The sequence below is a fragment of the Staurois parvus genome, unplaced genomic scaffold, assembly GCF_062004578.1.
Source record: "Staurois parvus isolate SC_StPar_1 unplaced genomic scaffold, SC_StPar_1.0 ptg000012l, whole genome shotgun sequence".
In the NCBI taxonomy this organism is placed as follows: Eukaryota; Metazoa; Chordata; class Amphibia; order Anura; family Ranidae; genus Staurois; species Staurois parvus.
The window spans coordinates 1624299-1634973 of record NW_028317808.1 but is presented as its reverse complement, the minus strand read 5'-3'; the positions used below and the strand labels follow the sequence as shown (position 1 = coordinate 1634973).

The following is a 10675-nucleotide window of genomic DNA, read 5'->3' as shown; positions in this document are numbered from 1 at the left end:
ATAGCAGTTTCTGTTACAGAAACAATTGAGTACTGACGTGATACTTTTTTTTATTTGCACTAACATACAATTTTGAGTCTCTGTTAAAAGTTTTGTAAATAAGGGAATTTATTCCTTCATTGATGTGCGCTGATGAGGCTGCACTGACAGGCATCACTGATAGCCAGCACAGATTAGCATTGATGGGCACTATTGGGGCTACACTGCTCATCAGGGCACTGATGATCAGTGTTGATGTATCCATAAGAAATGCCGCTTACCAGCTCTCCTCTCCTCAAGCACTGTCAGCGTGAGGAGATGACTGCCGACAACTGGCATTTCCGGTTTACATGTGATCAGCTGTGATTGGCCCCCTACTTTGACACGTGATTAGCTGTCTTCCAAGAACACAGCAATCACATTTCACCCCAGGGGGCTCGCAAGGGGTGTGGTTCTGGGAGGACGTCCATGGCCGCCATTCCAGAACTAGCCGACCACTCTATAGCAGTCTTTTGGCTATAGCGCAGTTAGGAAGAAGTTAATGAACAAATAAAAGCTTTTTCTCTTCCAGCTTCACTAGGCTTCTAGAAAGGTCCCAGGTGAAGTATACTTTAGTATAACTCCGCTAAAAAGACAGGAACTGGAGCTACAGAGGAAATACCAGCTTATGCACCTTCTGTTTTGCGTCCGTCGTTGCTTGCCTCCTCCACTGCTGGTACCAGCTCCATACATGCTGATGCTCTGGGATGGTCAACCCGCCATCCTAGAGCATGAGGTTGCGGGCCACATCAGAGAGCAGGTTGAGCACCCCTGTTTTACGCAGTCTTCTGATTACTGGCAACCCAAAATTTTACTATGAAACAAAAGAAAGTTCTTTTAAACTGCACATGAACCAAAATGGATTTGTTGGAGTATAAGATATACCCGATGCGTAAGGATAAAAAAAAAATGAAGATGGTACCATCTAGAACACGCTGTGTAACAAAAGTTTTCTTTTTTTTTAATTAAAATTTGTATATCAATACCATAAAACAAATTCTATATAGTCCATTTCCACCTGGATGATCATCCATACATGCTGTTTGAGAACTCTGAAAAGACATGCTTCCTCTGTGCGGCAGTCAAAAATTCACAGGCTTCTAGTAAGTTGGCTACAATTAAAGTTTGTTGGACAGTTTTAGCTTTAACCCATATTCTTCCATTCATTCCAATGACCATTTCAAATGGAAATACATTTATCAGTTCCTGGACAATGTCATTCTGGGGTCTTAAAAGCCTAAAAGTAGAATAGAAAACAATGTAAGTACCATTTCATTTTGGCCATGTATTAAAGTACACCTGTCATGACAGCAATGTGGGGACTACTGGACATAAGGGGAACATGAGAAAGGCTCAGGCTATGCTGGACTACAAAGTGGACAAGGCAAAAGTTAGTAACCACATGCCTTTTCAACATAAACCAATGTATAAATATTACAGGTGAAACTCGAAAAATTTGAATATCATGCAAAAGTTAATTTATTTCAGTAATGCAACTTATAAGGTGAAACTAATATATGAGATAGACTCATTACATGCAAAGCAAGATAGTTCAAGCCCTGATTTGTCATAATTGTGATGATTATGGTTTACAGTTCATGAAAACCCCAAATCTACAATCTCAGAAAATTTGAATATTGTGAAAAGGTGCAATATTCTAGGCTCAAAGTGTCCCACTCTAATCAGCTAATTAAGCCATAACACCTGCAAAGGGTTCCTGAACCTTTAAATGGTCTCTCAGTCTGGTTCAGTAGGAATCACAATCATGGGAAAGACTGCTGACCTGACAGTTGTGCAGAAAACCATCATTGACACCCTCCATAAGGAGGGAAAGCCTCAAAAGGTAATTGCAAAAGAAGTTGGATGTTCCCAAAGTGCTGTATCAAAGTACATTAATAGAAAGTTATGTGGAAGGGAAAGGTGTGGAAGAAAAAGGTGCACAAGCAGCAGGGATGACCGCAGCCTGGAGAGGATTGTCAGGAAAAGGCCATTCAAAAGTGCTGGGGACTTTCACAAGGAGTGGACTGAGGCTGGAGTTAGTGCATCAAGAGCCACCACACACAGATGGATCCTGGACATGGGCTTCAAATGTCGTATTCCTCTTGTCAAGCCGCTCCTGAACAACAAAATGTCAGAAGCGTCTTACCTGGGCTAAAGTAAAACAGACCTGGTCTGTTGCTCAGTGGTCCAAAGTCCTCTTTTCTGATGAGAGCAACTTTTGCATCTCATTTGGAACCAAGGACACAGAGTATTGAGGAAGAATGGAGAGGCACACACTGCAAGATGCTTGAAGTCCAGTGTGAAGTTTCCACAGTCTGTTGATTTGGGGAGCCATGTCATCTGCTGGTGTTGGTCCCACTGTGCTTCATTAAGTCCAGGGTCAACGCAGCCGTCTACCAGGAGATTTTGGAGCACTTCATGCTTCCTTCCACAGACGAGCTTTATGGGGATGTTGACTTCAATTTTCCAGCAGGTCTTGGCACCTGCCCACACTGCCAAAAGCACCAAAACCTAGTTCAATGACCGTGGGATTACTGTGCTTGATTGGCCAGCAAACTTGCCTGACCTGAACCCCATAGAGAATCTATGGGGCATTGCCAAGAGAAAGATGAGAGACATGAGACCAAACAATGCGGAAGAGCTGAAGGACACTATTGAAGCATCCTGGTCTTCCATAACATCTCAGCAGTGCCACAAACTGATAGCTTCCATGCCATGCCATGCCGCATTGAGGCAGTAATTGCTGCAAAAGGGGCCCAAACCAAGTACTGAGTACATATGCATGCTTATACTTTTCAGAGGTCCGATATTGTTCTATGTACAATCCTTGTTATATTGATTGCATGTAATATTCTAATTTTCTGAGATTGTGGATTTGGGGTTTTCATGAGCTGTAAGCCATAATCATCACAATTATGACAAATTACGGCTTGAACTATCTTGCTTTGCATGTAATGAGTCTATCTCATATATTAGTTTCACCTTTTAAGTTGCATTACTGAAATAAATGAACTTTTGCATGATATTCTAATTTTTTGAGTTTCACCTGTAGGATTCAGCCACAGAAAGTAAAATGTGAAAAACATTACTCACCCACTGCACTTCTGTTAAAACTCAAAGGCCCCTTTTATATATTAGAATTACTTCAAAATGAGCTCATTTATTCATGACAGAGTTAAAACAATTTCTTACTTTCTTACTAGTCCTAAGGATACTTTAAACATAAGGCCATCTTGTCCAATGATACCCATCCCATTTGCTTTTCCATAGCTGTCGATGCATGCCAACTCTGGTTCCATGTCTTTATTGGCCACAATAACCTGACCATAAACGAGGTCTCCAACCTTCCAAAACAAGTATAAAACAAGGTTAGATTTACATTCTGGAGGTATGAAAACATTCTACGGCAGTTATGCATTGTGTAGTGAAGCAACCAAAAAAAAAGCAGATCATAATGTAATTTATATGGTGGTAAACATTAACCAATCCAACCATCTAACTATAAGTCAATAAAAGTCCATGCTCCTGGCTGTAAGCATGCCGTTCTGTAAACAGAGTTGGTAAAAGGATTCTCAATGTTTTGTGCCCATAAAAAGACAAGGTTTCGGCAATTGGCATAGTAGTACCTTTTGAGATCAAGGTCTCCACTCCAAACTATTTATTTGCATTGGTCCAGAGTAGTCAGGACTAATGCTATCACTTTGGCCACAAATTGAACAAAATATGTCCAAATACATCAACTGCCAAGCAAGCTACACCAATACAGGCAAAAACACTCATATTTTTGGGGCAATGCTTTTTGAACTTCTAATGTAATAAGAAGTAGGCTGCAGTTGTGTGCTCAGCCTACTGCAAGAATGCAAGCACAGCTTTCCCCTCTTTTCCCAACATGTACAGGGCCTAAAAATTACAATGTTTCTGAAAATACATTGCTGGAAGTGTCCCTATTAGTAAAATCACATAAGTACACCTGTCATTTGTATGAAAATCCCTGGTAAAGTGGAGATCTAAAAACACAAAAATGTGAGTAGTTTGCGATTGTCTCTTTTCTGTCCTGTATATGGTATGCCAGAATTTTTAATCCATATGAAGGTATTGTTGCAGGAGCACACAATAGGCAAGCAAAACTTACCTTTACATTGGGTCTGTTTTTTTTAGTTGCACCTTCAAAGGACAAGTATGATAATGAAGCTTGATCACTTCCTCCAATGTCAACTTTAAAAATATCTCCAGCCTTGGTGGTGACAATTCCAATCACAGGGTCCCCTTTAACAGGCACATACTATATTCGGAAAAAATAACCATAAGTGATCACAAAAGAGAACATTTTTTTTTTTATAAACTTTTATTACACATATGCTTCAGGTGCTACAGTGCACCCAACACCCATCTGAATTTCACAGCACTTGACAGGGAGGAGATCAAAGCTGAAGTTAAGGTATGGCAATTTTTACAGTTATATTATTGCAGCTTACACGTGTACCATACCTCTGGGATCCCTGTGGAAGCTGTAGATCACTGTAGCAGGCACTTCTTTTACTGTGATTGCCCTGCTGTTTACTGGACTAAGGAGGTTGCCATACTTCACAGGCACCATTCAGAGAATGCTTAGCATTTTCTCAATGATGGTTGAGAAAATGTGACGCTTTCTCCGATTGGATGAGGTAGGAATCGCAATGCCACAACATCAACTTGCCCAATCAGAGAACACTTTGCATTCCAGAAAACCCCCCCCAAAGAAAACGATATAGCACCTCAAAGGCTAATCCTTTTCTTTGGGATTTTTCTGTAGTGCATTTGTTTTGGATGCGCCTCCCCTAATATTTAGGGTTAGGCATCGGCATACATACCATTCCTCGGACAAGGCCTTTCGCAGTGGGGGTATTGTAACACTATGCATTCATTGAGAAAATGTTTTGTGAACACAAGAGGTCAGAGAACACTTTACAGAAAGGGCAGCTGTTAAGCATAGGACCTGGAAGCAAGCGAAGATTAGTAGTGCATACTGGTCAAAGCTGGACCAATGCAACTATGTAAAAATTGCCATACCAAAATTTCAGATTTAACTAGTTTAAAGCTATGAAATGGTTTTGTTTTCTATATTATACTATAATACAGAAAAACAAACACTTTACTAAGCAGTCTAATGAGTTGAGTCATTAGAATCAGTTCACTTTTGGTTCAAGCAGGGACAGATTTCCATCGCTGAATCTGGCAGGCAACCATATTCCAAAACACCCCCCCCCCTCCACAGAACTCTTCCTGCTTTACTGGTGCTATCATGTTGCTGATAACTAAGCAGGCAAGAGACACGTTTTTGCCTCTGCCCCCAGCAGGTATAGGCCTTCTGTGCCCATGGCCTTGTAAATATGGGTTTAGCTTGTAAAAGTGCAATGTATATGGCTTTTACAAAACCAAGCCAGCTTAGGGAACACTTCTTAAAGTCCAACTCAGGGATAGAGGGAAACAAATCCCTTCAGTGGGGCCCTCCTCCACCACAAAGGGTAAATGCTTGTTAAATTTAGTGGGCTGAAGAGGTTGTAATTTTTCCTTTAACACAGTTCTGACATGTTCTGGTGCTGTGAACATCTCTCCTCGGCTCCAGACGGTCACCAGCATCATCATGTACAATGCAGAGATATTAAATAGAGCCTATTTCATAACCCTTAACAACCTCTCCACCTGTCCTCGTCGGCTCTTCTCCACTTTCAAATCCCTGCTCTCTTCCCCCCCCCCCCACCCAGCACCTCACTCACCGCCCACAAGATTGCCACTCACTTCCAAAACAAGATTGACGCAATCTGTAAGGACATTGTCAACTCACAATCCACCTCTCCACCCAGCCTCCTGCCCTTCTTCAACCCCTCAACCCTCCCCTCATAGTCGCACTACCCCCCACTATACCTAATGCCCCGCACATCATCACCTCCCCAACACTCCGCTCCTTCAGCCCAACTACCCCCGAGGAGGTCTCTAAGGAATTCACTGAAGCCCGCCTCACCACCTGCCCCCTGGACCCTATCCCCTCACAGCTCCTCCAGTCACCCCCCCCCCTCCATCATTCACTCCCACACCTTCAATCTCTCCCTCTCCACCGGCACCTTTCCCTCCCCTCTAAAGCACGCACACATCACCCCCATACTCAAAAAACACTCCCTTGACCCTACTAACCTTATCAACCATAGACCCATCTCCTTGTTGCCCTTCACTTCCAAGCTCCTTGAGCGCCTGGTCTACAATCGCTTAAGCGCCCACCTCACTGATAACAACCTCCTTGATCCACTACAGTCTGGCTTCCGTCCCCTGCACTCTACCGAAACCGCCCTACTTAAAATCACCAATGACCTGCTAACCGCCAAAGCCAATGGCCACTATTCTATCCTCCTGCTCCTCGACCTCTCGGCGGCCTTCGACACTGTTGACCATCCACTCCTCCTTGCCAAAGTACACTCCCTTGGCATCAAGGACGCTGCTCTCTCCTGGTTCTCCTCCTACCTCTCCCAACGCTCCTTCAGCGTCACCTACAACACTGCCACCACAGGTGGGGGGTGGAGAGGTAAATTTGGGTGTTGTCAGCATAGAGGTGGTAAAACCCTCCTCTTCAGGGAAGCCTACCCCAACCTCACCTAACACCCAACCTCACCTAACAACTAACCTCCTCCACTCCTTCCACCACTCCATCCCCCACAGCCATCTCCTCCTGTACCACCTTCCCCTCCCTCCTAGATTGTAAGCTCGAAAAACAGCAGGGCCCTCAAACCCCTCGTGTAGTGTATTGTTACTGTCTTGTCTCATGTTCTGTCCCCCTTGCTACTGAACAGCGCTGAGCATACCCTTTGGCGCTATATAAATACTGTATTATAATAACCCTGCATTTTACATGGGAGGAGACAAGCATGTGACCACAACCTGGAGCACCTTAGAGAGAGGGCTTCAGGGGACCAGTCAAACAGAAAGCCTGCAGGGGCAAGGTGTAAAATATTACTCCTTATCTCTGTACCCCTAGACCTATTGAGCTCCCACTGCAAGGGTCATTTTTTTCTTGTGCCCAAAGATCAAAGCACCTTTCAGCTCCAGTATGGGGAGACTAAAAACGAAGATGTCACTAAAATAACTTTATATTCACTTATACCCTTTAAGTGGTTAAAGGGTATTTTTTCAGCCAAAAAAACATTGATTACAGCCTATGTGTGCATGGACCCATAGAATAACATGCAGGGGAGTTTACTGGCTGTAGGAAAAAAAAACCTGCCAAAAACAGCAACTGTAAAAACTAGGGATGCACTGAAATTTTGGCTGAAAACACCCCTTTCAGCCGATATGAAAAAGAGCACCGATACAGGTGCCGAAAACCCCCCTGCCCCTCGTCAGTTCTTCAGCCTTACCTGAGAAACCATTGAACGATCCCCGTGCCGGGCATTGGAGGACCGGAGTGATGTCACTTCCAGTTCTGGCCATTGGGGGTTTTTTTTAGCACTAGATCAATACTTTTTTTGATCCAATGCTTTACATTACAGAGGAGAGATGTGTGGTCTTATTGACCCCATATCTTTCCATAAAGAGGACCTGTCACTAATTATTTCTATCACAAGGGATGCATGCATTTCTTGTGATTAGAATAAAAGTGATTTTTTTTGAAGGGACAGTACAAAAAAAAAAAATTAAACAATTTTTTTTTTAAAGTTTAAAGTGCCCCCCGTCCCCCCACATAGTGGTGAACGCATACGTAGGCCATGCCCACATATGTAAATGGTATTCAAACCACACACGTGAGGTATCGCCACAAACGTCAGCAAGAGCTATAATTCTCCCACTAGACCTCCTCTAACTTTACACTGCTAACCTGTAGGCATTTTTAAAGCATCACCCATGGAGATTTTTAAGTACTGCAGTTTCACACCATTTCACGAGTGTGCGCAATTTTAAAGCGTGACATGTTGGCTATTTACTCGCCATAACATCCTCTTTCATATTTCACAAAAAATTGGGGTACATATTTTTTTTCGTGTATTTTGTTTCCCAAAAAGTATATATTCATTTTTAAAAACTGCACATTTCGGTTTTTGGCCATGTGCATTTTGAGTTTTCGTCACCAGAATTTTCATTATGGTGCACTGCTAGTAAAACCGTCCAGTGTGCATGAGGACTAAGAGCGAGAACTCAGCGATCACATGACCCCTGATCGCCGGTCACCACTGTCTGCTCTGCACCCCTTCCCAGAGAGACCAGGATACTTTTACGTACATGGTACAGCAGGCGCATATCAAGAATATGAAATGTTGGGTTTATATATTGATTAGGAGGGAGTGGTTGGGTGAAATATAAAAACAAGACCTCCCCTCACCCCACCACAAGTCTGAACAACCAAAAAATATATAAGAAGAGCACTAGAAATGGCAGGTCCCCGTCCTGTACTATAACCAATCACAATCCTCGTTTCATTTTCATACCATACACAGCAGGGATGACAGTGAAACGCTGATTGGCTGCACATCCGCTTAGTATCTCTCCTAACATTAGGCATGAGCACACAGAGCAGCCCTTACCCTCTTCTGCTGGGAGTCCACCCAGTACAGCGTCGGCTCCCTCAGCCTCAGCATTCCACACTTCGTGACCTGAAGGTTGTCTCCATGCCGAGTGAGCCCCGGACCGCACACCACCCTCACCCGACCGGTGGAAGGAGACGAAGATATCAGCGATAGCGAGCCGTCCCCTGTCTGTGCCGGCAGAGCGAGTACATCTCCAGGTAACAATACCTGACCCACCGCATCCCTGACTGCTCGAGAAGACATGCTGGGGAAGAGGAGACGATCCCGGAAGTGGAAAGAACAGGTGGGAGGGGACAGGAAGCACGTGGGTCTACTGTGTACAACGGGACAGGAAGCACGTGGGGCTACTGTGTACAAAGGGACAGGAAACACGTGGTCTACCGTGCACCAGGGCTGCAGGGGACGTATAAGGCATGGGGATATTATCATGTGTATAGAGCTCGGTTTTAGGAGTCCTTTTGTGTAGTCTAAAGGACTACAGAGTTTGATATGTGTTAGTAAAACCTTACAAAGTATCACAACTGCTTTGTACATCCAGGAGGATTATACCTTGGTTTTTTTCAGGACAAATTGGGTATTCATTTGGTGGTAAATGGTAATGGAAATCTGATTTTTTTTTTATTAGAAAAACTGGCCCAAAATAATAAAAAAAAATCATTTTTTTAGATATAGCTGTGTTTCTTGTTACTATCATAACCTACCTCCATAGAACAACCCAAAATAAATTTTCCAGCTCTTGACGATCGCAGTGATACCACATATATGTGTGTTATTTGTTGTTTGTACCCGTAGTACAGCTCAAAAACAATAGTGCACATTTTGTTGTTTTTTTATTTAACCTAAAACACACACTGATACCAATTTTTTTTTAATCCTGACCTTGACCCAAATACTTACCTTGGCACTGAACTAGATCAAACCTTGATCTAGGTATTTTCTCTATTTTTTCATTTTATTTTCTAATATTTATCTTTTTTTTTTTTACAAACCTTTTTTTCCCCTCTATGCCAGGAGTTAGAGAGATACAATGTATCTCTCTCCTCCATTCATAGAGAGAAAAAAACCACAAGGGGGTTGTACAGAGGCTATCACAGCAATCATGTGACCCGGAATCTGGCGTCCTGGGTCCTGATCGTTATAACGGGACCTGGGGCTCTCAATGACACCCCGGTCTTTGTGCTGGGAACGCGCTGTGCGGCGCGCTCCCAGCACAAAGAAAGGTAAGCAAATATGTGGCCCCACAGTTCTGTGAGGCTGCATATTTGGAGGAAGAGGAAGTAAGAAAATCGCTGCACAATAGGGGAACCCCAGGTCACCAGAACCAGTGGGGACACTGGTTCTGGTGACCTGGGATTCCCCTAATGTGCACCTGGGATTCCCCTAATGTGCAGCGACTTACTCACTTCCTCTTTAGACTATGGGCTAGGAAGTGAAGGTAAATCTCCCCAATGGAACATAGATGGCAAAAAACTGACGGGTTATAACCTTCCTTTATCCAAAAAAAGGTTTTGCCAATAGTTCTACTTTAACCACCTGACCTCCGCCCTATAGCAGAAGTACTGCTTCAGGGTGGCAGGGCTGCTCAAAATCACATATATACGTGGTTTGCTTTTCCGGGTAGGGGCCGCCCTGCCCACGTTGCTATTGGCGGCTAGATATGTCAACCACCGAGGCACTCTGCTATCGTCGGGTAAAGCTGACGGGAGAGACCTGTGTTTAAACAACACAGGTCTCTCTCCTGTCAGCATGCACATGCTGCTTTGTATCTCTGCACAGCAAAGAAATACAAAGCAGCATGTCTCCCAAGTAAAACACACACAGCACATAATGTAAAACACACACAGCACACTATTAACCCCAGATGTTAACCCCTTCTTGGCCAGTGTCATTAGTACAGTGTCAGTGCTTTTTATTAGCACTGATCACTATTAGTGTCACTGGCGATGTCAGTGGCAGTTAGTTCCCACCCAGTGTCAGAATGCCCGCCGCAGTCCCGCTATAAGTTGCTGATCACAGCCATTACTAGTATAATAAAAATAAAAGTTCCATTACATATAACACCATTTGTAGATGCTATAACTTTCATGTAAACCAATTAATTTAAATGT

General features: G+C 43.5%; 1 protein-coding gene across 1 annotated transcript; it reads right to left on the bottom strand.

The window, feature by feature from the left end:
* Positions 1–958: 958 nt before the first annotated feature.
* EXOSC3 (exosome component 3) lies at positions 959–8852 on the bottom strand. The gene is made up of 4 exons (XM_089674653.1): positions 8565–8852; positions 4151–4300; positions 3211–3362; positions 959–1255 (listed from the first exon to the last, which is right to left on the bottom strand). The coding sequence occupies exons 1-4, from the start codon at positions 8808–8810 to the stop codon at positions 1045–1047; spliced, it is 759 nt and encodes a 252-aa protein (XP_089530779.1). The 5' UTR covers positions 8811–8852; the 3' UTR covers positions 959–1044.
* Positions 8853–10675: the final 1823 nt, after the last annotated feature.

Bases quoted from the DNA above. Each gene is read 5' to 3' on its own strand.
- EXOSC3 (XM_089674653.1), bottom strand. From the start codon at position 8,810: ATGTCTTCTCGAGCAGTCAGGGATGCGGTGGGTCAGGTATTGTTACCT. The intron at 4,301-8,564 runs GTAAGGGCTGCT...TTCCGAATATAG, and splicing joins TGGACTCCCAGCAGAAGAGG to TATGTGCCTGTTAAAGGGGA. The intron at 1,256-3,210 runs GTAAGAAATTGT...TTCTACTTTTAG, and splicing joins TCCTTAGGACTAGTAAGAAA to GCTTTTAAGACCCCAGAATG.